The 26,132-nt window shown below is 48.4% G+C and overlaps 3 protein-coding genes across 11 annotated transcripts in view; 1 reads left to right on the forward strand and 2 right to left on the reverse strand.

The window, feature by feature from the left end:
• Window positions 1–1,461: 1,461 nt before the first annotated feature.
• Window positions 1,462–8,722, reverse strand: LOC128762036 (RNA-binding protein EWS-like). 2 transcript variants are annotated; one of them, XM_053869816.1, is made up of 15 exons: window positions 8,640–8,722; window positions 8,212–8,248; window positions 7,824–7,878; window positions 7,580–7,730; window positions 7,302–7,503; window positions 6,964–7,223; window positions 6,702–6,867; window positions 4,044–4,078; window positions 3,482–3,514; window positions 2,942–3,057; window positions 2,739–2,868; window positions 2,563–2,673; window positions 2,294–2,420; window positions 1,872–2,219; window positions 1,462–1,783 (listed from the first exon to the last, which is right to left on the reverse strand). In XM_053869816.1, exons 1-15 carry the CDS (start codon window positions 8,653–8,655, stop codon window positions 1,747–1,749), a joined length of 1,824 nt encoding a protein of 607 aa, XP_053725791.1. In that variant the 5' UTR covers window positions 8,656–8,722; the 3' UTR covers window positions 1,462–1,746. The 2 variants fall into 2 exon arrangements, with proteins under 2 accessions (XP_053725791.1, XP_053725790.1); XM_053869815.1 differs by having other exon boundaries at window positions 4,044–4,081.
• Window positions 8,723–9,252: 530 nt separating this feature from the next.
• Window positions 9,253–13,146, forward strand: rhbdd3 (rhomboid domain containing 3). Of its 3 annotated transcripts, none has more exons than XR_008415518.1 (5): window positions 9,253–10,018; window positions 10,600–10,726; window positions 10,818–11,051; window positions 11,128–11,411; window positions 11,968–13,146. XR_008415518.1 is itself a non-coding variant. In XM_053869823.1 (5 exons), exons 1-5 carry the CDS (start codon window positions 9,403–9,405, stop codon window positions 11,309–11,311), a joined length of 1,095 nt encoding a protein of 364 aa, XP_053725798.1. In that variant the 5' UTR covers window positions 9,253–9,402; the 3' UTR covers window positions 11,312–13,144. The 3 variants fall into 3 exon arrangements, 2 of the variants coding, with proteins under 2 accessions (XP_053725798.1, XP_053725797.1); XM_053869823.1 differs by having other exon boundaries at window positions 9,253–9,568; window positions 9,635–10,018; window positions 11,128–13,144; XM_053869822.1 differs by having other exon boundaries at window positions 11,128–13,145.
• emid1 (EMI domain containing 1) overlaps window positions 11,419–26,132 on the reverse strand; it is a 35,135-nt gene continuing 20,421 nt past the window's right edge. The window contains exons 4-17 of one of the 6 annotated variants that reach the window (XM_053869820.1): window positions 20,950–21,039; window positions 20,816–20,877; window positions 20,609–20,723; window positions 19,946–19,990; window positions 19,770–19,859; window positions 17,656–17,751; window positions 16,183–16,272; window positions 15,858–15,901; window positions 15,736–15,798; window positions 15,617–15,661; window positions 14,803–14,847; window positions 14,417–14,428; window positions 13,282–13,366; window positions 11,419–12,325 (exon numbers count right to left, since the gene is read on the reverse strand). In XM_053869820.1, the coding sequence (XP_053725795.1) occupies window positions 12,192–12,325; window positions 13,282–13,366; window positions 14,417–14,428; window positions 14,803–14,847; window positions 15,617–15,661; window positions 15,736–15,798; window positions 15,858–15,901; window positions 16,183–16,272; window positions 17,656–17,751; window positions 19,770–19,859; window positions 19,946–19,990; window positions 20,609–20,723; window positions 20,816–20,877; window positions 20,950–21,039 (1,016 nt within the window). In that variant the 3' untranslated portion in view covers window positions 11,419–12,191. Of the gene's footprint in view, window positions 12,326–13,043; window positions 13,367–14,416; window positions 14,429–14,802; window positions 14,848–15,616; window positions 15,662–15,735; window positions 15,799–15,857; window positions 15,902–16,182; window positions 16,273–17,655; window positions 17,752–19,769; window positions 19,860–19,945; window positions 19,991–20,590; window positions 20,724–20,815; window positions 20,878–20,949; window positions 21,040–26,132 lie in introns of all 6 variants that reach the window. The other 5 variants (XM_053869817.1, XR_008415517.1, XM_053869818.1 and 2 more) reach the window with 5 other exon arrangements.

Consider the following 26,132-nt stretch of genomic DNA (forward strand, 5'->3'; position numbering starts at 1 on the left):
CCTGCTGGAGCTTAAAGCGCCGCCACATCCCATTACAAGGGATCATCTGCGGGCGCAGGAGGCCAACTTCACCCCCTGTCAACCACGCAGACCAGGGGCCCGCCAGGACGGTCCAAGCGCTTCACACAGGCCGCAGGGCAGATCTCATCGGCAGACAGGCAGTTCCTCTCCCAAGATGGCTGCCAGGGTTTAGGCTGGATCCTGCTGACTCACCTGGCTCAGTGGACTGGGCTCCAGCCAGGGATAGTGGAACTTATTGAACATTGGCTGGGAATAGCTTACTTTCAACTGGAGCAGGATTCATTCAGGCACGAGTCACTTCTGCCTCGCCTCCTTCCATATAATGCAGTCTTTGTGTGGCGGCGATCACGCCCTCAAAAGGTCATGTGAGGGAGACAGAAGGTCGGCGCTTCTCCCCAGCCAACCATGAACTACTGCTGGGCCACTCAAGGCCATATCGACTGCAGGCTCTTCCCAGAGAGTCATGGAGTCAATACAGGCACATGATGGAGCGGGCACATGACCGCAAGAAGGCTTGGACGGGAAATTCTCTTTGGAGAGTCAAAAATGTGACAGGAACATGACCCCGCTCCTGATTTGGTCCAACTCGGCTGCAGGACGTTGTGAAGACCTGACGTTTGTTTGAACGTGCTCTGTGGAGATCAGGCAGAAGACAGGTGCACACGCTCGTCCGAACCAAACCATTCGATTCCATTTGAACGGCCCTCTCTGAAGTGTTTGAGTCAGGAGGAGGGCTTGTTTTCATTTAACAAGCGGGATGTGTCACTTCAACACCAGGCAAAAGAAGACAGGAGGGAGGGTGAGGAGAGGAAAAAAAAAAGGGGGGCGGGCGATGAGATCATTTTCTGGGCTCAGATGAATCCGCTTCTCTGACAGCCAAGCAAACGTGAGCCCGTCAGCCAAACACCGGGAAGTTGGTGAAGTAGTCGACGTGAAAACGACCTGAAACAAATCAAAAATCAAAACGAGAGGAAGACTGCTGGACTTCAGTGACAGTCACGTGACTTCATCGGAACAAGCTGAGGCTCAACGTGGCACACGCAGCTGCATGCGCTCGAGAAATTGTTTTATTGCTCTGCAAACACTGTGGAAAAAGAACGGGCCGATATTGTGACAGCACCAAGCACCTTTGTTAGGTAATGGCCAAGACGAACTTGACCGCATGCAACATCCGCATCCAACCCTTCCTCCAAACCTGTGACGGGATAAAGAAGAAATATTGTTTTCACACTTGCACCAAGTCCAGAAAAGGGCCTCACATTTTGGAGCAGCCAGCGGCTTGTCTGCCAGTAGCGGCGGCGACAGACCACCCTGCGGTTGAGACACACGCACCCGCAAATCCATATCATGGGTGAATAAACAACCGCACCCCACATCATTTGTTTCATCACAAAATAATTCTCACCGACTCCTATTGGACCAAGAACACGGGCAACAATGAAAACATTGGTAAAATTTTATTTCCCCAAGTTATACAAGGTTCACGGGAACGTGGATGCAAATGTGTTGACAAATGAAAAATAAGGGTGTTACCTGATACAATTACAAAACTAGAGCACATTAAAAAAAAAAAAAAAAACATAACATGCACATCAGAAGCTGAAGCATAAACACAGGTCAACTAAAAAACCATGGGAAACGTGTATGTAACCACCCAGGACAGCATCGAGCAGAGGTACGGAATCATATATTAAAATTCCTCATCTTAAAATTTCCACAGGAAGTTCAGTATGGTCTTTCTCTGCGCTCCTGACGATGGTCTCTGTAGGTGAGATCAGGAAACGAGCACAGTAAAATACACCATCGCTCAAGCCAGAAAGAAAAGGACGTTGCGGTGAAGTTCGACTCACCTCATGTCCATCTTGCCCCCGGGTGGGCCCATTCCTCCTCTTCCTCTGCCGCCCATACGGTCCATAGGGGGCCCTCCACGACCAGCTCCGCGGAAGCCTCCTCTATCCATCGCTCCACGGCCCCGGAATCCTCCGCGATCACCCCCCCAGCCGCCACGGAACCCGCCCGGGCCTCCAGCACCTCCCGGTCCACCGCGGTCCATTCCTCTGCCGCCACGCATTCCCATGCCACCCCTGCCACGGTCACCGCCAGGAGGGAACGGAGGTCCGCCGCCCATACCTTCAGGTTTCGGGGCTTTGCACTGGTTGCACTCCATTCTCCAAGCAAAGTTCTGGTTGCCACAGCCCCTGGGGAAACAATGGACGAGAACATTCAGCCTCTTCTTGAGGAACAACAGCCTCTGAAGCGGAAGCAAACGTACGGGTTTGGACACTCCCAGTCCCCGGCTCTCTGCTGCATGTTGCCTCCAGTGGGTCCGCCTCGGCCCATTCCACGGGGGCCGCCACGGGGCATGAAGCCGCCACGCTCCCCTCCACGGCCCATCATACCTGGAAGATGAATCTTTCAAGCAAAACATGGCTCTGCATTCAAGCGTTTGCTGACTACAAACATGAGGCCACATTAGCCTCACACACGATTCACGAATGAAGAAAGCCAAAATGGGGAGTGAGCAAGGTCTCAGACGGTCACCTCCACGGCCCATCATGCCATCTCGCATGGGCATGCCGCCTCTCATCCCGCCCATCATGGGCTTACGGCGAGCCATGGACACCTTCAGCCTGCTGCCCTGGAACTCCTTCCCTGTCGGCCAAAGGTTTGGGTTGAAAACCACAGGGATGGATCTTTGCTGAACGCTTCACAAATACCATTAAAGTGCTCCACAGCAGCTTTGGCACAGATGGGCTCCTCGTAGGACAGGGTGGCATCTCCTTTAGGTTTTGCGGTGTCCTTGTCTGTGTAAATGTTGATGGCTGGCTGGCCAAGCCTGCGGTTCATCTGCAAAGACAGAAGGCCAACAAAGTCAGCAAAGCAGGTTGGACAGAAGCACTTCCACACAGTCACGTCTTACCCTGATTGGTCCGACGTGTTTGAAGAATTCAGCCATCTCCTCAATGTTTGCCTTCTCAGTCAGCCCTGTGATGTAGATGGTGCTGTTCTCTGAATCATCCTGCTCCTCAGGGCGACCTGGGGGGGGGGGGTCATGTGAACAACTGACTCGGTGAGGTGACGCCGTGAAAGGTGCTCAGGACAGTTTTGACTGCATTGCATTTTTCCGAGGCAAAACGGCAGAGGCTGCGCAGATATCAGCATATAACGGACTGGTTCTCCAGTCACTTTCAGACATTGAAAGAGCCGATTTGGTCAGTGGCTGGGACGACGTTCGGGCCATGTGATCAAAAGGAGAGACCAGGCATGATCAAAGTCGGCAGAAATCTCGATGGTTTACGGCACATTTCCAGGTCGGAAGAGTAAGGAGTAGGCTCTGCCGTCCCAAGCTGACACTAAGATTGATCCGCGTCACAGGCGAGAAACTAAACATCTCAGGACAACAGTCCAATAAAACGCCTGCCTGTCTCTGGGTAGTTTTCAAGGTGCAATGAGTACTCACCCATTTCACGCTCCCCGTTGTCGTTCATAGGTCCTACAGCCCATTGGGAAACGGGAGGGAACCAGAAAGAGAGAAATGAGTACAGAGGGCCACTGGACTAGGGTGCACACGTGAGGTAAACTAGGTGAGGATAGATGAAGCCTAGCACACTCTCAGCTTCTATGTTCCTTCTGCTGTTAAGAACCACAATTACCCAGGGATGTTTGAAGGCAACTAAGATGCCTTATACCGCATGTTAACGATTTTCCAACACTCGAAAAGCCTCACTTATCTTCAACAGAAACCCAGAAATTCACCTTACGAACTGTTCATGTAAAACAGACACATTTGAGAGGTAAATTGAGATGTTTCATTAAACCACCCAGAACTCGGTGCAGAACCATAGAGGACCAGAAGGTATCAAATACCACACTTATTTCTCATCTTGACATTAAACAAAAACCCCCAATATTTGATGTTTTGGCAAAAATATTTAAGGCACAGTGCAAAATAACATTTCAAACAAGAATGACTGTGAAATTGAGAGTTTAAGGACTAACCAGGGTAATACACGTTAACTTACCACCAGGCTTATTGAAGCCACCTCTGTCTCCGGCGCTGCTATGGGGGAATAAACGGAGATATGAAGTCGACTTCCTTTTAACAGCCACTTCCATGGCTCGAGCATAGTGGCTTGATCGAGGGATTAATAAACACATCCAAACCATCCTGACAGCAACTATAAACTCGTTACATTGTTACATTTAGGGGGGAGAGCTCAAATTACCAGTACTTTCTTTAGCATCTCATGACTCCAGTGAGTTTGCAATATCAGAAATAAAATTTAAATGATGAAAGAACTAAAGTAAACACACCGCCGTCAGGAAAAAGAGAAACACCCAAAATCCAACAGCTTCAATTATTTTGATGGTAACGTTTGTTCCCAACCAGAGTTTACAGTTTAGCTTGAGCTCAAATCATATAATTTAAAAATAAAGAAAAACAAAAAAACATGCATGAAATGTTTTAAGTTCAGTGAACCAGACATGATAGAAAGAAAATGTACATTGTTGAAAAACAGTTCATACACAATTCATAGCAAGTCAACATTTTAAAGGTGCAGCCAGTGGTTTTTCAGTGATCCGTTTCACATTTTTATCTCGTGAATGTTAATTTGTGTCCACCCTAATTTCGAAAAGCTGAGCTGCTTTCATTGAACCAGCAGTATTTGTGTTGAGGACATCAGCCCATGCATATCACCAGAGGAGCTTTCAACACCCCCCAACAAAGGAACAGCTACAAAACAAAGGTTTCTGAACCTGTCTGAAGTCATCAGAAACTAGGTATGCATATCTCCTTCATTTGTGGTCGAAGCAGGTTCACCAACAACCTGACAGCATACCACTACATATCACTGGACTTTTACACACTGCACCTTTAAAACTTTTGGATACAAAGCATGAACTGTACTCTTGTACACCGCCATCTTGTGTTCTTGAAAAACAAAAACAAAGAAGAGCCCCGAATCTTTGTTTAAGCTTCTTCCTGCTGCTTAAGTGGACGATTCCATACCGAGTACACACTTTTAAGAGAATAGATGGTTTTAAATGGCTCTCACTGTAACCTGTACGGTATAAATGTGACAAAGAATGTTAAAGAATTTTATCACAGTTGTATTTCAAACCACAAAAACATTTCAAAATTAAATGGAACCCTCCCACCCCACACAAAATATTCCTAGACAAGGTTAAAATGTTTGAACTCCTTTTAAGAATAGTAATTAACTAAAATAACTTTTTATCAGGTGCAATTTATTTCCTGTGTTCTATAGTAAGTATGACTGTTACTTAATTCGCTACTGAAAGACCTGTGTGCAAGCATACGACAGCCTGAAAAGAGAATCCCTCAATGTTTGAATGAGTACAGACAGGGGCCAACACTTAGTCAGGGACCAATTTGCCTTCAGCAGCAGCAAAAGAAATGTCAAGACGATTTTCCAATAGATCATCAAGGAAAGGGACTAAAGGAAAATGTATTTTATAGTTTCACACCAATACTCTTTCAAGGAACGACCATTAAATTAGCCTGGAAAAAAAACTGCATGTCCCAAAAGGAGGTGAAAAAAAAAAAAAAATACACGACAGTGGTTGTTCCAACCTTCTGGGCACCACAATTAACTAATAAGTATTCCCTTCGGTGACCAAAGGTCTGTAGTAACAAACACAAATTTAAAGAACATTAAGGATTGCGTTGAAGTAATGAACGTTTAGCATTTAGCGAACACAATTGGACCTCAATCCAAATTTGATTAGCATTTCCTTAAAATGCTTCAGAATTGTCAAAAAATGACCAAATAAAGTGAAAAAACTCCTGGGTGGCGAATAACCTGGACACAATGTGTACAAAATGTTCAACAAAAACCTTTAAACCAGATTCTTTTCCCGGAAACAGATTTGTTTAAGGTAAACGTCAGAAGAGATACCCATCAACAAGACGTTAAAAATGCCTCATGAAGGAACAACTCTCAAGTCTGTCGATCCACATTTCCAACAGACTGGCCCAGAAATTTCATATTTGTAAATAATTTCATGACTCTTGGTGTCATTCAAAGTTTGATTGAGACAAACGCTGACTGGCCCACTTGTGTGATGTCACTTTTCTAAAATGTTGATTGAATGAGATAAAGTTGATTCACACATTTTGACCTATGTGACATTTATACGGACCAGTTCTCTCCTTGCATACACAAGGATTAAATACCTAAAAACTTTGGAGACATCACACTTGAGCAATTTATTAAACTACTGCAACAAGTACGATGGTCATCTTATAGCCACACAACAGATCTTTGCATGTACCACATGAAGTGAGATTGCAAGGAAAAACCTCGAAAAACCCATGTGAATGCATGTACTTGACCCTATTACACCCATTTTTTTTTATTTTTCAAAGTATTTTTAGTGAAGAGCTAGCTCAATGTAACCCAGTTAAAGGCAGTACAACCCAGACATTTCCCATTTATAGAGTAGTCATTACCTCCTTACCTCAGGCCAATTCAGCGGCAGAGGTGGGGAAAGCCTTGCAAATATAAACAGCTTGATTCAATCAGTAAGCACTTATCAGCCCCAAGAGCGCATCTAAAGAAACTGGAACTCCAGGGTTTCCCCAACCCTGCACTGAAGGGCCGCAGCACCTGTCGAGACAAAAGTAAACAGAACAATTGTTGAGGAAAGACACTTACCCCATACCACCGCGGCCCATGCCTCCACGTCCACGGTGCATCATGCCACCTCGCTCAAAACCATCCCTGCCTGGGCCACGGCCCTCACCACCACCACCGGGGTACCTCGAAGAATCAGAGCCAGAGTAACCGGATCCACCACCTTGGCCATCCTGTCGGTAATTATCTATAAAATTACAAGTAAAAAAACATCAACCATGCATGCATACAAATACCAACATTCACGAAAACAGAAGGCACCCAAATCCGACGGAAAACATACTGTAATGATTGGACTGATAGCTTGGTGGTCCACTCTGTTGACCATACTGGTTCGCCGGAGGCTGTCCATAAGAGCCAGCGGCTGGAGGTGGATAAGCAGGAGGAGCCTGAGACTGTTGCTGGCTCTGCTGCTGATAACCACCTTGCTGGGTGCCATAGTTGGACTGCTGTGCTTGGTACCCAGGCTGTTGCTGACCATATGCTGCAGGCTGTGAGTAACTACTTTGGTTGTAACTTGCTGGCTGATTATTGGAATTGTAGCTGTGGGGGGGGAAGAGATACAATAATGCAAAAGCCATGCAATGAAATGATGTTATACACAAGTCAAGAACAACCTACCTTTGAGGAGTAGTGGGAGCGGGCTGCTGGCCATAGCCAGGGTAGGCAGACTGTGCTGTGTAACCTGGCTGAGAGCCATAAGACTGAGCTGCAGCTGGTGCAGCTGCAGCAGCAGCTGGAGCACCATCATATCCACCAGCTCCATAAGCCTGGGCTGACTGTGTGTAGCCATGAGTGGTGGTCTGGGCAGCAGAATATCCAGCTAGAGAAGCGCCACACATTACGCTTAACAACTTCATCCTAATGTCATTTAACAATTTCTTGCACTGGTCGCATACCTTGAGTTGGTTGTCCATATGATGAGCCATACTGCTGTGGTGGCTGCTGGGGCTGTGTGTAGCCACCAGCTGCAGGTGTAGTTTGGGAGTAGCTGTTGTCAGCTGCAGAGGGCTGTGCATATGATCCATAATTTGGCTGACCATATGTTGGCTGGTTGATGTCATGAAAAGCAAAGAAAGTCATAATTACGATTGAAAGTATTTAAGGTATCCGGATTGTACAGTCAAAGATTTGACCACTTACCTGAGTCTGAGACTGCCCGTACTGTTGTGATGGTTGAGCAGCATAAGAGCCATAGCTGGATAAACACGCCGTGTGTTAATGGTCTTAAGCAAACAAGGTAACTTTTCACAAACCGAACCAAAGCACAGAAATTGGGGTGGGCACAGTATCGACTGAGGGTTGGGGAGGAGGAAAAATCTCAACTAGACCGATACTCAAGACCAATTCTAAATGGATGCTTCAGGAGCGTGGGGGGAACCTGGAGTGCCAATGGGGGAAACCAGGTCAAGACACACAACAGTGAAGGCACACAGGTTCGACCCAGAGCCAGAGCTGGACTCACACGCTCGACCGACTTGCGATGAAATTGTGAAGAATGGGATAGATCAGTTGGGACAAGAACACTCACCCTTGTTGAGAATTCGACTGGGAGTAGGAACTGTAATCTGTTGGGGAAAAAACCGTAAGCATTCAACAACATTGTTTTAGCGGGAGGCGACATGCTAGTGCTAACGTAGCTAACACCGAGCGGCGCTCAGTCGGTCTCATGTTTCACAGCTACATCTTATTTGGACAAACCAGTGGTATGTGTTTTATGGGGGGAAACACTTTCTACATATACATTTGAGAACTAAACAATTTGCAGTCAGGCCGCATCGCCGTCAAAAGGCTTCGGGCCTTCCGCGGACAAAAGCGGACGGATAATGGAGGACAGGCGAGACCCAGATGTGGAGAAACCACCGCCTGCCTTTCACGTACGGCCGGCTTTGGCAAAACAAACACATGGCCTTTGTGATTTGTACGGGCAAAATCGTCGAATAGAATCAGAGAACTCACCCGGTGCAGACGCCATGATGCCGTGTCTTCGCAGGACGACAGAAAACGATGTGTGTTGCTGCGAGACACTGTCGTTGGGTCGCGCGGGGTTTCAAACATCGCGAGATTTACGCCACGGTCGAGATGGACGAAACTCACGAATCCCTGTCATCCTTTTGAGTTCAGCAACTTTCACAGTCAAAATCCCTGTCATCCTTTTGAGTTCAGCAACTTTCACAGTCAAAATCCCTGTCATCCTTTTGAGTTCAGCAACTTTCGCAGTCAAAATCCCTGTCATCCTTTTGAGTTCAGCAACTTTCGCAGTCGACCCCGGACTCTCTGAGGGGGAATGGGAAACATGACATGGTCTGCCTGAAACAAACACGTTATGCTTTATAAAGCAAAAGTGATACGCGTGACTGACTGAATGAAACGAAGCGCACGCTGGACGCACGGCTGGAAACCGTCATATATGTTCATGGACAATTATGAACCGTCTCCCTTCACACCTTCAAAAAGACGCGAGACCCTCAGCGTGCCCTGAAAACGTGTTAATATTCAGTAATGTCCACTGGGTGGCAGCAAAGACCATTATTTATGATCGGTCGACCGTGGAACTTGAACGCGAAGAAGAAGCGCGCGGAGCCGGATGTGTCTGCTCACCATTCCCAATGATTCGGAGTCCCGGCGTCAGTTAAAACCTCGTTTGAAACACCGGTCCCAGCCGCGCGTCTCTTTGCCTGATTTGGATTTGTAGCTGCACGATGCAAGCTGACGTTCAGTCATGCGCCATCGATCCTTGCTGTCGCCGTGGTCCCGGGTCGGGCCGGATGGTCGTGGTTTCTGTCTGGGCACCTGTGCCGTGATCAGCACAATCCTTGTGGTGCACGCCGCGGGTGTTCAGGCGAGTCTCAGCCTGGGTCCTGGCGCAGAGCTCCCGAGCTTCAGAGGTACCCGTCTCAACTTATTTGGCAGAGTTTTACGCAGGCCTTATGACTGTTCTGTCCTCGTGCCAGAGGTCTTCCTGTACGCGCTCAGTCACGATGATCTGCCCTCTCTACTGGTCAGCGTCGGCCTGCTGCTGCTGGCTGGACCCAGTCAGGAGCGTCGCTGGGGAACCGCCGTCTTCCTCGCCCTCTCCATCCTGACCACGCTCTGTCTGCCTCTTGTCTACGCCCTGGTGCTCTTCGTCTTAGTTGGCGAGCCCAGCAGGGTTTGTGGCTACTCGGCCATAGAAATGGCCCTGTTGACGGCTCAGTGTCGCCAGGTGACGCCCAGGAGGCTTTTCAAGTGGGTGCCTGTCTGGTTCCTTCCCTGGTGCCTGCTGCTGCTCGGGATGCTCCTTCTGCCCGGGACGCCGGCCCTTCTCCACTTCTGTGCCATCTCTGTTGGCCACAACTGTATCCTGGATGGCTTCCCGTCCTGTGACCTGCTACGTTCCGACCTGCCATTTTCCTCATCATGTTGAGAAATGATTTCATTTTGATGGCATCCTGGGGTCCCGTCTGGACCCAGGATTCAGTGGGAGCCTTTCTTTTCTTACAGGACATTCAGCCTGTGAATGTCCTCAACCCTTCTCTTACTTGACATTGGTCACATTTATGAATCTCAAATGATTGTGGTCTGACCGGATATATATATATGGTCACATTTTTCAATTGGAATGAATTTGGTATGTTACTGAATCAAATGATGGAGCCATACATACATTTAAACAACAACAACAACAACAACAACAACAACAACATATTGTTTATTTTGCACTCGTGCACTTACAAAGGTTTCGTGTTCTCTGGAGAGCAAACTGTGAAATAAAATTCAATTTTTGTTAGAATTAATTAATGGTAATTAAGGTTGGTTAAAGTCCCACCACTGTATATACGTGTGTGTAGAGTTGTGTCTGCAGAGATATAGGTGTGTTCTTTCAGTGATGGGACTCTTGCAGCGGTATCCAGCGCCCCTTCTTTAACAGGAAACTCAGATAGCCAGTCCTTGATCAAGGCCCTGCAGGAGCTGAGGCAGCTCTCCTCGGTGAACCTCATTCCACGGTCTTCGTACATCTCCACTTCAGCCCATATGAGGTTACCCACGCACCATAGCTCTGCGAGGTGTGACTCGGTTTTGCTTATTTGACTGGGCTGTCGTTGTTGTTCAGAAGCTCTTTCCACGTGAATGACTCTTGTCGCCCACTGTTGGCAGATCAACTTCCTCACATCAGATGTGTGCCGCTCCACTTCCTGTGCGGGATCCAGCCATTTTTAAGCACCAGCCGTGGTGGGATCAGGTGTCTTCCCTGAGGGAGGAACTGGCTCCACTGACTGAGGCAGAGCAGCTAGAGGAGCAGATGCTGAGAGCCGCCATGCTTGAATCTTTGCAAGATGCTCCTGAGGATGCAAAAATTGAGGTTCCAAAATCCTCCGTTTCTTCTCTGCGGTCAGTTTCTTTGCCACAAGAGTGATGCTGCCGTGAAAGCAGGCATGGTCAGTGATCACTTTCATTCTCCTTTCAGACTCCAGCAGCTTGAGAAGATGGGCTTCCCAACTGACAAGGCTGTCGTGGCGTTGGCAGCGTCGAAGCAGCTGGATGGCGCTATTTCACTTCTAATCGACGATAGCGTTGGGGAGCAAGCCGTGGTGGTCAGCGAAGGAAAGAGGCCACCAACACGACAAAGCGCAAACGCTTCAAGCTGCTGAACTTGGAGCCGGTCAGCAGGAGAATGTCTCTGGAACGGTTGTGTCCTGAAGTGAAAGAAACCTAGGAGGATGTTGTTTGAAGCAGAGACGGCGACGACAGGTTTTTAAAAAACAGTGAACATTTTATTACATTGCATACTTACATGGCAACCTTAAAACAGTAACACAACTGCAAGAAACAGCTATCCAAATATAAAATGGTTACACAACAGCGTACAAAACTACACTTTAAATAGTTCTACAAAATAAGATGAATGACATTTTTTTCCTATCTTTTAAAAAGTGGCTTTAACTTTAGTGTCATCAAAAGTCAATTTATCTACCCAAATCCAAAGCAACCACTGTTGGGCTGCTTTTTCTGCTACACTGGAGAAACACGCCACAAATCACAGGTGTCAACGCGTAGCAGTGATGACTTCATGTTTTAGTGCACGACATAGTTCAACGAGACGAAAGAAATGTGAATATTAGGAGAAGAAGTTGTACGCGTGTCCCGCATATTGTACATGCTCAACAGATTTAAATAATGGATTCTCATCCGACTGCAGTTACATCAGGAAAACAAAAACAAAACTTCAAATCCAGTCTCTTTGCTCACGTCTGATTCCTCCAGTTATCGATTGATGACCCTCCTTTTTCCTTTTCTCAAACATCAGCAGGTGAACTGAGGCTCTGTGCCAGACACAGGGGGCTGAAAGAAGAGGTCATGCTCAATGGTCGGGAGTCAAACTAGCTCTCCTGCTCCCAGTGTAGGAGGACGAATCAGTGGAGTTTCCCTGAGGTGCCGCCTCCCAGCTCCGAGACTGCTCTCAGATCAGGTCTTGATCTGTGGAGCGCTGATGAGACCTGCGGGAGGGAGAGTCGACCCAGCCTGTGGTCCTCAGGGTGAGCGAACCTTGGTGTTGGAGGAGCGAAGTGAAGGGAGCCGAAAGGGCAGGGCGCCTGCTCGCTTATCTCTGTAGAAACTAGGGGAAGATGTTCCAAAGGCTCCGTCCCCAGACCCTAGATCAGGCTCTGTTGAAGAAAGACAGCAGTTGGAAGTGGGCCTCACTGTCCTGGGCGGGTCAGCACTTGTGTCTGCTCTCAGTAGTGGACTGTACGGGCCTCTTTATCTTTGGCATCAACCACTTCCGAATGTTTCTTTGTGAACGGAACATAATGTAGTAAAAACAGATTCTGTGCAATCGCTCGTATTCAAGTGAGTGAAGACTTTATTGGAGCCGAAAAGCCGCAAGACATTGTCATCATCTACCAATTTTTTATGTGTTAAAAAAGATTTTTCATTGCCTGCTTCACTGACAAGGTCGGTAATGTCAATGATATCCAAGTTGTGACTCATATCAGAACCAAATAAACACCTAACTCGTAGCGGTCGACCTCCATTTCAGATCTTATGTGTTAGAACCAGTGATAAACAAACTGAAACACGTATAATAAAACACATTTTTTACATCAGTTTTCTGAGAATGAGAAGCAACATTCTACATGCAAGAAACATGAGTAATGAAGTCATTCAAATCACAAGAATATTGTTGTTAAAAAAGACCAAAATAAAACCAATAAAAATGTTGTAAAACAACATTAAGTCTTGGGAGCAGAAACAAGTTTTGAAGATTTTCAACACGTTTTTTATGCTTCAATGTGTGTTCAAACTGTTTGTTTCAGTGTTTCAAATGTTGAAAGAATTCAACTGCAGGGGGCAGCGTATCTGTGGGGGAGGTTTCGGTGTTACCTGGCCAGATGATCGCCTCCAGCAGTGTCACCCTACGAGCCAGAAGCTCAAGATCTGCCTGCAAGTCGTGGAACATCTGCAAGCTAAGTTCCTATCAGAGAGCAGTGACAGGGTGGGCTGTGTGAGGGGTGGGGGTAGACACCAGTCCAGGGGGGCTGCTCGTGACTGCCTGTCCACGGGAGTTTCAGCCCCAAAACCTTTGACCTAAAGCTGACCCTGCCTCAGGCCTCCTACTCACCATGAATACCGATCATAGTCTCGAGGATTAAAACCCTCTCGGCTAAAATCTTCAGCGCCTCTCTGATCTGATGTATTCCGTCCCCCTGTGAAGATAGATACAGCCGTCAAGGTAACAAGCACAAGCCGCAGGACTGCTCGCCAAGATGCGTCTGTCAATACATTTCAGCAGTTAGAGGGTTAAACCAGTCATCCGTTGGCTCCCTGCTCATTCTGCGGCCATGCTGCTACATGAAGTCATGCTGGCGACATCAGCATGCACTTGTGATGCAACATTTGGATCCAAATCCAGTCATGCCGTCACGTTCCTTCGGCGGCTCGGCCTGCCATCCATTTTTAGAGCCGCAACGTTGTTTTTAACCAGCGGGTACAAAGCTATCCTCTGACACAACGAAGCCGTTTGAAGGATGAGAGGACGGCGTGTCAAAAATAGAAGCCGCAGTGACGCATCCTCAGCATGCAAAGCCATGCCTTCGTAACACACCAACGTCCGCAGAAAAAGGGCGAGATTTAGAGATGATGTTAGGTTGCTGTGGAGCCCAAACTGGGTTTCAGTGGTCAACGTGCTTGATGTTATAGACGCGACACAGAAGAAGTGTCGGGGCTCTTCATGATGTGGTACCAGCGGCACACTTCCATCTTGCCTTCAGTCGACAAGTCATCAACAGAACGTGCGATGTTACGCTTCCACCAGAACGGAAAGACTCAAAGTTGGTGTCATGCAGGAGAAGAGCTGTATCCACTCCACCCACATCAGAGCACAGGGACACTGAACCAAACAGAACCACCAATGGAGGGATTTGGCATATACAGGTCATGAGTCACTCATGAATGGCCGGGCTAAGACAAACCACCGAGAACGTTTCCAACTCATGTATATGCCAAAGCCTGGTGCCAGAGAGGCGACTGTGAGAGGGAGCCATGGGGACAGAAGCTTGCAGAGGGACAGTGTGGTGACAGGGGACGGCAGTCCGGAGCACACCCCGAGGACCCACATCAAGAAAACACACACACAAGGGCACACAGAGATCACCGGCTGAAAACAGGAAGTCAAACAGACTGAAATGGGGAAAAAACACCACACCTGGAATTGACAGGAGAGGAGATGGACAGGGACATAAATAAAAATGTCTTACATTCAGATTGCTCTTTTGAGAAAAAGGTAAAAGAAAGATTGTCATTAGACGGACACAGATGAAAGATGCGCCGAGAGAATCCAGCACCTTTCCAGGTGCTGCCGAGTGCCGCCTGTATTAAAGTGACAGTTATAAGCTTGTGACTTTGTTACGTGCTGGAACACAATGAAATCACATTTCTGTTCACGCTACAATGAACTGGGCCAACAGTCCAGTTCGAAACAACTGATATTATGTGGCACCGGCTAGTGGGGTGAAAGAGTTATGTCCTCTCGCATCATTCGAGAGCTCCACACCGACAGCAGGGGTGGTTCTCTGCATTGTGGCCCCGGGACTTGAAGCTACACGATCATGCGACTGTGCTGAACAGCAGACGACGCTCTCACCGGTAAGCCCTTCTCTCCTGGCTCTCCCTTGGGTCCCGGTGCTCCCTGCAGGAAAACACAATTACCTTGAGTGTTGCAACGCATCGGTTTGTAGTGCTGCTTCATGAATGAATGTCGATTTCAATCCTCTGATATGTTACAGATGCATATCAGACTTTTTCAACTGTTACTTGACAAGAGGCGACAAACAGCAAGTTTGGTGCACGATTGATGAGACGTGGAGTTTCATGATTGTTTGTTCACGTCCTCAGGGAGCACGACTGTTACCCTGCATGAAGACGTTCAGACACCAAATGCGCCTCAGCAACACTCACACCCCAATGACTGTTGGTCTCCAGCCGCCACAGCCACTTCCTCCCACCTCCCATTATAACAAGCAGGTCATTCTGCCGGACCAAGTTCATATGGCAGATCAGAGAGGCAGAACCTCCCCAACTCCCATGTTGGCTCTACATGGACTTGCTCTCTTAAATCACATTTGATGTGAGCGTGCAATCAGATTTCCTGCTGTAAACTTGACCAATAGATGTGGGCTAGCTCCGCGACTCTTTTCAACCTTTGCTCAGAGCAGGTATGAAACTCCCTCCAGACGGCGCTCTCGTACGGTTGGCTTCTGATAGACGGAGAGAGCACATTGGCTCTTCCCGCTAATTCATGCTGTGAAGGCGTCTGTCAAGTTTAACAAGTGAGAAAGTGCCACGTCTGAAAGTGTTATACGATTGTTTCAGTTTGTTTTCTCTGTTTCATCGCTTCAACGGGTGCTGCAGCTTGGAATTCTTCAGCTAAACAGTTGGTCTGGCTGGAGGATACTCACCGGCTCTCCTCTGATGCCCCTCTCTCCTGGGTAACCCAACGGACCCTACAGCATCAGAGCAGTAACAAAGCATGAAGAACGCAACATGAGGAGGCTCTTTCTCGGCACCGTTCACTCACTCTCTCCCCTCGCTCCCCTTTTGGTCCAACAGGTCCGAGTGCTCCGGGGTCTCCAGGTCTCCCCTACATCACAAGATCACAGATCATCACAAGACTCAAGCCGGCCTGCTGACTGGACTTACACTGTGTCCTGGTGGTCCAGGCGGCCCCGATGGTCCCATGGGACCTGCAGAGGAAGGAGATACTTCATCAGCCGGTGAGTGAGTACGGTGTCCTCTCCTCCAGAGCGGCGCCACAACTCTTGGTGACACGTCCACAAGCAGCAATGACTCACACCAAGGAAGTGCATCGAACGTCAGCGAGACGTCGATGGAAATGTCTAACCTGACGCTCAAAATGTGTTGTTTTGCTCAGACAAATGTGCATTCACTGTGGCCGACACAAGCTCAGAGACATCACAAGTCTGCTGCGGGGAGAAGTGTGTGACTACAGGACAGACGCACTCACCAACAGGCCCTGGGGGACCTTGGGGCCCAGGAATAGGCGACGCTCGTGAGTCATGGAACCTGTTGGAGTAGAAGGAGTCCTTGCCTCGATCTGGAAATAAAGTGCAGCTGTTACACTTTACAAGACTGACTTCAACGGAGTGAACAACAAACAGACTCGCGACTCATGAACCGCTGCAATAAGCGTTTGTAAGTTTACTTGACGTTGTTTGCCTTTTGTTATTTGTCAGTAGCGACCACTAGGGGTCAGTGTTTGCCACGTATCAAGTGAGCTGGCTGCCCAAGCGCTTGCGCAGCAGAAATTCAAAGGAGGACACCATAAAAGCCTTAAGTTGGTGTTAAAAGGAGGATGTATTTTGTCATTACTATCCACAGCAAAGACCACCATGTGGTTGGCATTTACATGAGCCAAACTGACACTGTCCTGCTCATGCTGCGGAACCTCTGACGCCAAAGACTGCGAGACGATCAGGCCCACCAAATGAAAAGGTTGACTTCAGATCCACTTCAGCAGAAGTGAGGACCTCCTCTGTGCTCCATCCTTCACAACAATCTCCAGTCCGGTGGTGGCGACTGCAACGTTCCCCTCCAACACGAGTCTCCGTGGGCTGCATACTTGGTGGGACCACAGAAGCCACATCTAAAGCACTGGGTGCATCCACCTTGCACCGACCGTAGAGCTTCTCCCACACTCCCTCTCAGCTGTGTGAGATGTTGACATCTGGAAGCGCTTTGTGACCTGAGTGGCGGAGGACAGGGTCTCATCCTGGCATGAAAAGGCCACTGGGGCCTCCCATGATCCGGACAGAGCAGCCAAGGAAGCCCTTTGTGCTTGCACTTCCATCTCTCTATTTTGATTATATTTTTAAGTGAATGAAAAATGCTTTCGTAAGTACTTTAAACCAACTGGTTCTGACACAGCTGAACTGAAGAATGTGAGACGTGTTTGGCTCCATGACCTGACGGTGAAACTAATGCACACGGACTTTGCATCCATTTCTGGGAGAAGTCCATAAAGCCAAGGTGAGGAAGTTTATGAGCCGCAGCAGCCTGCAGTCCATACATTTTTCCAGAGTTGGCAGAACATTAACAGGACATGGAGCTTTCCTGGCGCTCAGTCCACAGCCAGCATGTGACCCCATCCCTTCACAGACTACGTTTAAATCAGTCTGTAACTCATCAAGCGTTGACAAACGTCCACAGCTATTTTGTGTCTGGAGAGTAAATCGTCTGTGGAAAGTTGTTTGGCTTCTTTTTGACCTGAGTAACACCCAAAGATGCAACACAAGCTACAGAGGTGAGAGAGGTGAGCTTGGGTTTGCCCCTGGGCTTCCTCCCATCCAGAAACATTGGGTTAGGGAATTCCTCTCCAAGAACCCTAAACCATGTACGCTGGCTCTGTACGAGGGGAAGAGGCAGCCGGGGTGGGAGGAGACAGCTGGCACGTAAATGTGCTCCATGATGAGGTGCTTACGCTCTGGTTCAGGGATGCGAGCACTTGCAGGTCCGGGTGGTCCGGGTGGTCCGGGTGGGCCTTTCTGCCCTGGAATTCCTGGAGGACCACGAGGGCCTGAGAGGGTGAAAGCAGGAAGAGAAGGATGTGAGGTGTTGGGAAACTTCTGTTCCGTTGACACAATGATTCACGCCGTCGTAGCCATGTGCTTAAAGAGTGTAGGTCACAACAAATCCAGGACGCATGAGTCCTGAGAGAACATATTCAGGCCAGTGACGCAGTTGAGCAACAGATCCGATGGTATCATACATGCTGCTGTTCCACATCTGTGCCGGAGAGCCCGACCCAGGGTGCCACCCTCTTAGATGATTGTGCTGGGAGACTCTGGTTTGCCAGCCAGTGACAGACTCTTACTCTCACTGATGTTTGTAGACATTTGGATTGTTTGACGCTTGTTTGAAATGGGAAAGAACAACACTGAACTAGACTCCCCGAACCACCTCTCACGATGCTCAACCTTTATTTATGGCGTTTCATTTCCCTTAACTGTCATAACTCATAGTTGGTGACTTGATTTCTACCTCGTCTCATGGACTGAACACGAGAATGTAGACTGTAGAGCGCAGCGCAGCCCAATAAACGTCTCTCTGCCATGTCTTTCCTTCCATGAATGATGAGTGACACACATCAGACTGATGGGTCATGCACAGGCAGAAACCACGATGGAGTGGAAACTCCCTCTGGTTAAAGTACATCTTCTCAACGCAATATTTGTCCAAACCGACGCACACGTATCAATTCTTCTGGCAAATCTCTAAAGCCGGGCTTTTCTTTTTCTTTGTGCCTGTGAAGTATTTATACCATTGTTTACAGGTGGAAAATCACGGTCTAATAACGGTCAGTCTTCTGAAGTTTCCATCAGGATCCTGACGCCGCAGACAAGATGTGACATACAACGTCGCTGTACATCTGCAGGGGCGCAGGACCACCTCATCTGCAGTGTGTTCCAATTTAGTTTGCCACTAAAAACGGGAGCATGGCGAGACTCATCACCTGAAGGTATAGCTACAAACCTAGTTGGCAGTACAATACAGAAGACAGCAATTCATCCAATTGCTATGGTTATGTTTTGGTGGTTTTACAGGGAAATCATTTTCTAACTCTACAGCCAAGTCTCACGGGGCTTCTTCCATCAGTCTTTCATTCAACCGCAGCGGTGAGTTTCTTTTTTCTCACTGTGGTTTATGGTTGTAGTGAAATCTCAGGACTAATATTCTGTGAAAACAAAATAGACGACAATGCTTGATTGAATTCGATGAAAATACGACTTGACTTTTACACCGCTGTCTGTCGCTGCAGTGGCACTTCCTTCCACTGACTCCAGGCGCACGGACGCCTGTGCAAACTTTGCTATAAACGAACAAATAGAAACCTGCGATAAGAAAAGGTTTAGGTCTGGATTGAGGCCAAAGCATCGGTTTGGCCACTTTGGAAGTAATGGCTATGGGAAAACAATCAGAGCACAGACATATGGAAAGCATCAAAGGACCAGGCATTTGTGTAGATCTAGCTCAAATTCACTTGAGACTGATGTCACACAGCACGTTGCCAGGAAGTGGGTTAGTGTTACCCAGCAGCAGGTACTGGACCGGGTCATATGTTCCCCCACCGTGAGAGGCGCTCCTTTTCTGAGCCTGGGAGCAGAAATCCAAACCTATAGCCAAAGCGCCTTTTGCAGCCAGGCCATTTAAATGTATCCATTTCACGCATGGTCATAAGCAGCCAAAGCTGAACCTGCGAGTCGCGTTCCCGCCCGGCAGACTTGTTGATGGCTTGATGAGAGATTGTTGCTACACTTTTCAGAAACAGCTTTTTTCTGAGCAGACCAACGTCCTAATTCTAGCAACGAACCAGAGAGCTTTTTCCAGCAAACACAAGGCTTGACCTAAAGACAATTGGTTAAGTGGTCAGACCAACACACTTGCCACATATAGCCGCTCCCCACAATGAGCGCCTTGTCTTTTTTTACAGGGACTCACATTTTTGCGACGTGCTTATCAACAAACTCAGCTGTCAACAGTCTTCACTGGCTTCTCACACCTCCCTATTGTCTGCTAATGAAAGTGCCGTCTCACCTGCCGGTCCCGGAATACCTTTGGTTCCCGGGGCCCCGGCTTCACCTGGGGGCCCGCTGGGACCTGGCAGCCCTCGAGACCCAGGTTTACCTGGAAGGAGGAAACAGCCCAAAGTAATCCTGGAGGTTTAAATGCTCTTACGTCAGAAGAGAAAGGAAACCACAGCCAGCATTTACCATCTCTGCCAGGAAGGCCGTCACTTCCTTTTTCACCCCTCGGACCTGAAACGAAACAGACGTTCAAACGCATGGCTCTAGAGATAAAAGGGATATTTTCTTGTCGGAGTACAACGAGCGGTGGATTGCGCCTCTATGTCAGGTTGTATTCCAGCTCGCTTCATGAATCCTCGTCAGCTAGTTCTTCAGGGATGCAAGCACTGGAGTTCTTCCTTCATGCAGCCGTGCAGCATCTAAGGAGGGCGGCCCTGACCATAGCCAGAGGCTGGCTCCCCTGTTGCAAACAGGTTACTTACTATTGTCAGCTTTTCTTTTCCAGTCTGGCTCGCGAAACAAACTCCACTGTTACATACTTACAGTTCAGGCTGCCATGCTTCAATAACCAGAAAACAGCATCATCACTTGCGATTACTATTGTTATTGTTCAAACATCCCCATTAGTTATGAGCGTTGGCTCCAGCTGACTAAGCAGTGAGTGTCATGACAGGGCAGGGCAGGGCAGGACTGGCCCTTTCCTCACTCGGGGTTGGGTTTAAAGCAAACTCCAAAGTGCCTAGACTTCCGAACAAAGGGACTGAAGAAGGATCCAACTCAAGGAGGGGCCAGAACAACAATGTGAATTTGCATTTGGTGGTCGACACCTACCCACTGGTCCCTGCTCACCCAGAGCTCCTCGAGCAGGTGTGAGGCCTGTCAGATTGGACACTTCTGGTGCAGTCCCCCCTTTGACCTGTAGGTGGCGATGAGAAATAGCGGCCGGGGTACTCAGTAACTGGACCTAGCGGCATAAATCAAGGACCGGCAATAAAGCCACACGTTTGTTGCGTTTAGATCGATCAAGTTTCAGCGCTCTGAGTGAGCGAGCCGAACCTTCTCCTCCAGCGAGTTGAGTCTGTCGCTCAGGGCTGTGATCCGACTGCAGTTGAGGCAGTCTGGGAAAATAAAAACGTCTCGTCGTAAGAGCTTCCTGTTCTTTTCTTGCAGTTCTCATGGAAGAAACTCACTGGAAATGGCCTCTCCAGTTGGTGCCGGCTGGCGACGCAGCGTGGACGGTTTCCTCACGGCCTCCTGAGCAACCAGCTGGTTTGCTGCTTCTGATGAAGAAAACATTCAAACTGAGCATGGAGCTGTGCAACATTCACATCAAGAGCAACCACCAAATGAATATTCCAGTCCTGTATCCTTTAAAAACTTCAACTCACAGATTCACTACTGAAAACCAAAAGACAATTGCAGTCCAGCTCCAGCAGAGCAAAAGCACTTGCCTCTCACTCATCTCTTCACAGCTGCATATGCTGATCAGGTTTGAGACAATTCCACCCCTGATTTGTGACATCAGCCAAAAGGTAATTCTAACTCTGTTCATTGTAGTAAAAAGTAAAGAGTGTCCTGGACGGAAGCACCCCCCTCCCCAGCTCACCTGCTTCCACTTCCCCTCCCAGTCGGTTCACCTTTACTTCCTCTGCCACCACAGCTGACTCAGGGGCTGTTCCTTGACTGGATTTGTGTGAAACCACCCAGCTGTTCGAGGTCGGCAGTGGAGCCAGTCCCTTTGATGGAGGACAAGTCCTCTGGATTGAGAGCTACATAACCATGTGCTCGTTCTCATCCAAGTAAGCATCAGCTCTGTAAGAAAGACACAACAGTGTGCGCCACACCTCGCTGCCAAGTCTGCCTTCTTTCCTCGGCCGTACAGAGAGAAAGAGCAAGACAAGACAAAACAATCGTTCCCTTGTGTGGACAGACCGCGCGTGCTCGCCTCTCATTCTCTCTTGCCTTCATTTTCTGAAGTGTGTGGGCGTTTGTGTGGCTGGGATCTGGATGTTTTGGAATGGTCAGGCCTTCGGTATAAAAGCAAAACTAACTTCCTTTTGTCTGGTTTGGCCCAGCTCTGGCCCAACCAGGTGCTCTCGCTCCTTAAAAGAGGGAGGGAGGTCTGTCCTTCCAGAAGGCCGCAGTCTGAGCCAAGTCTGCGCTCGGATTGGCTCGTCTGAACATATTGCTGCTACAAAAGTATCGCTCGATTCAACTGTCTCTCGGAGCCAAGACCTCTGACGTTGGACTGCACCGTACATTTTGGAGCATTGAATTAGTGTCTTCACTAACCATGCGTGATACAACACGGCAGGAATCATCTAGTGTGGAGTGCTTGGGTGGACCTGCTGCAGTCTTGGAACACGGAGTCATGATGAGGAGAAATTCATTCTCAAAGTGATATTGACCTCTTTAGATGCTAAAGTCACGCGAAGCATCTCAAAGTAAGAGGACAGCGCCGTTGGTCCCGAGCAGATGAAGTCAATCCACAGCAAATCCAGCAAAAGCAGATGGGCATCCTATTGCCACACAAATGAAACACCGGGGAAATGAGTGAGAGATCATCGAAAAAAAGGCTCCACTGTGAGTTGCAGGAGCCACCGAACACATGGCTCAATGTCAAACCAGACTGCTCTTATAAACTCAGCTCCAGAATTCAATGTTTGGGGTTCTGGGCATTTCTCAGAGGATTACGGCTGCGGGTGGATTGAAGGCATTTTAAACTGAGCCTGAAGAGCCACGGTGTGTTTCGTTGGTGGCCAAAAGCTCTTTGTTATGGAGCTAGCGTTGCTCTCTCTTCTCTCGAGGAGCTTCACTTCTGAGGAGCGTTTGCGGACGCACGTGCTGAGGAAGTCTCCCCTGCAGCTCAGGTCACAAAGATGACTGGATGTGATTACCAAGGGGCTTGGGATAGGAAATGGAGCTGAAACAGCCCCCCAGCTCCCCCGAGAGTGAACTGCCCTCACCAACATATGAGCTATTTGATGACGAATTCTTGCCCTCCGTCCACGCAGACAGCCACTGGAGATGGTGGGAGGACATTTATGGTATGGCCTTCTCTTTGTTCTCACTGGGCTAATTGCTCCAGAGGGTGGGGTCCAGCAAATTAGGTGAATGCGTTCGACCTTTTGCCCTGACGTTGCACTGGGCCCTAATCAGTGGCAGAACTTGATCAGAGGAAGAAGCCCGCCGAGAGTTGCAGAGGCCAGAGGCAGCGCTGACACCAGCTCTGCGCCTCGTCTGCCTCTCCAATACAAACGCGACCACGCCATTGTCTCCAACGGCGGAGAAGCAAGACACGAGGTTACACTCCGATACGTTTGTTTTCAGGCTCCGACAACAGACGTTTGGTACACTACATTTGCTGGAAACGCGCTGCACGCTTCAGACCAATTCATCACATTGGAGGTCATGAGGCCTGCAGCCTCAGCGCTCAGACTCAAGAGTCATCCAATAAACACATGTCATGGATTGAAAATCTGATCACATTCAATTCAGCACCCAAACTAACAATTTAACTCTATGAACAAAGTAAAAATAATGTGGTTGTCCAACTTTATTTACAGCGTCACTGTGGCCCAGATCAACCTAAACTAGCCTAGATGTGAGCAAAGTGCTGTTCTGAGCGTGAACAGATGACCAGGCAAATTGAACAACACAATCAATCCAAAAGTAAAATATACAGAATGAAATTTGTTGTGTATATTTTGGAATTTATTCAACACTGTAAAATATAAAGTCAGACAGTTGCAGCTATGTGGTAACTGCTCGGTCAAAATGACCACAGCCGCAGCTGCTCTTCCCCTTCTGTAAACTATGGCTAGTGTGTGTGTGTGTGTGTGTGTGTGTTTAAGTCTGGGGGTGTGTGACAAGCACACACACACACCAGCCCTGATAGAAAATAGCTGTATGATTTCAGGCTCCAGGCATTTCGGTTTGTCGACACAAGTAAAGAAAGCTGAGCCTCAGCCTTCGTGGTGCGTGCTAAACAGCTCCTGAACGCATCACAAACTGTCTTTCTTCATCCCGCAGCTTTTCAATCGCTGAATCAGCACAAGAATTAACTTTGTTATTCTTTGGTGCGCGGCAGGAGTCTTCAGGAAACTGCTCGCACTTGTTTCGAGACTTCACCTCGGTCGTAAAGTCCAGAGAGCACATAGTAGCTGAGAGTGCAATCATTGAATGTCGACAAAAAAAGAAACTTGAACAGCGCAGACGCAGCAGAGTGTACGGTCCTGATCCATCTCTGTCTGGTCAATTAGCTGAGCTCAGCGCAGCAGCATCATTAGTGACCAGCTGCTGACACTCGACCTGCAGAGGTGTTTGTCTCTGTCGCCGCAGGTCGCACACGTACACAAGAGGGTGGATGCTGAGGAGGCACTTTGCTTCCTCTCTCACAGAACGACAAAATGACGCAGAGAAATTCAATTTGTCATTGTTCAACAATTGGATTAAATATTAACTGAAGAAGGACATTTGGCACGTATTTTGAGCTTTTGCTGCAAGCATCATTTCCTCCGATTTTAGAGCGATTCTCTAATCATTTCTGGCCCTTTTAATGACAGTGTTTCAAGTCAAGGTTAGACTCATAGAAGTCCATTCTGATCTTCAGAGATCAGTCAGAGTACGAGCCCAGCACTAAATGCTAAAGTAAGTATCATCAATAAAGTGGTAAAGTCTGAAGTCACTGTATTTTCAGAGCAGCTCTTGACCTGGTTGATGGGATGATGCACTGGGGAAACCAAAGGTTGAGATTTCGATTTAGCGTGAAGGATGGCCCCGAAACACCTTCGCTGCAACTGCCTTCAAGCCTAATAAAACCTGCGTTCAGGGGCCCTACTGTGCGTTGTTTCTTCAGTAATCAAATCACACATAGCAACCTTAGGTACTTTGTCTCAAAATTACACTTGAAAGTTTGTTATATTTCTTCTATGTTTACAAGATGGCTGCCTCCCTCAAAATATGCATTTCATGGGAAGAATGAAAAGGACTTGAAAAGTGGGCGCTGCGTTGTGGCCAAGACACCGGTCTGGTTTCAAATGATCACAAACATTAATGCAGTCGCTTTGTCAATAAATACATAATTGATTCCATTCTTGTTGACATAGTGAGATCCAGAGGCAGAATAAATCTTTGTCAAGCACCGTATTTGTCATTTCTAAAACGGGAAAACTGGGAAACGGGTGAAGTTGGTCACGTGTAGCAGTCCCACTAAGACACTTTACAGACATGACTGTGGATCTCCACTGGTGGTCTGGGCAGTGTGTGACGTCAGTTTTGGCCACTGGGTTTCAGTCCTGAACCTCACTGCTAATTGCATTTTCCACACAGGTCACAGGTTTCTTTTACAAGGTGATTGGCTTAAAGGGTGGGACACACTTCATCGTTTCCTTCCGAAGGAATTGTAATGACAGGTGAGGGCCGCAGCGTTGCCTCGCAGGAACACTTGGTCCTCCAGCAAAGCATTGGCCAATGCAAGTCAGGTTTGGAAAGGGCCTGCGTCTGTCGGGCTTTACAAGAGGTGTCGCCTGCGGGGTCAGAGAGCTTCTCACCTTCCTGCACACCTCTCACCTCATCAGCCAGAACGCCACAAACACAGATCACCGCCACAGAACTGGACCTTCAAAGGTCACTGCTCAGCAGTTTTCATGTCAAATTAGCTTCCTCTTCCTCAAGCAGGGACTTGATCCTTTGATCCTCCACATGCTATTGCACACTTTCAAGGACTCCAGGATGAAATCAATGAGCAGGAGACGTATTTTCTGCGGATTGTCAAATTGTCTTGGCTTTGTCCGATTCTCACATCAGTCCTTTCAGCCGCTCCCCGCCCATCCAGATGTGCAGGCGCAGTCTCTAATCCGCCACAGGAAGGAGGAGGAGGCGGGGGAGGGTTTGGTGCCTCCCCTCCCAGACAGCACTGGCTTTAGCTCACCTTCCCTCTCACTCACCCTTACCCTGTTTTTTCAGCACGTACCTGGAGTGATGCTGATGGCAGTGACAGGACCTGGTGGTGTATAATTACAGAGCCATGCGAGGCTGAGGGCTCAGGCTGGTGGGGGACGGCTGCTGACAGGGCTGTTTGTCTGGCCTTAAGATATGTGCTCACTTTGCCATTCCGGGATGGGAGTCTGGCCTTGCTGGTCAAGGACAGCTGTGTGGAAAACCCGCCCCGGACTGCGGCTGATTGCCATTTCATCGGGAGCATCTCTCCTCACAAGGACCCAACTAGTTCACGGGACGACTCACAATCACTCAGTGCCGTCAACTGTACTCACTGAGCATCCACTCTCAGTTCAGCGCTTGTTGGAGGGTGTGGGAGTGTGGCTCTGTTGAGCTCTTTTATCACAAACAAAGGAGACTGCTGGCTGTCCCA

This window comes from Synchiropus splendidus, chromosome 7 (genome assembly GCF_027744825.2).
Source record: "Synchiropus splendidus isolate RoL2022-P1 chromosome 7, RoL_Sspl_1.0, whole genome shotgun sequence".
Taxonomy (NCBI): Eukaryota; Metazoa; Chordata; class Actinopteri; order Syngnathiformes; family Callionymidae; genus Synchiropus; species Synchiropus splendidus.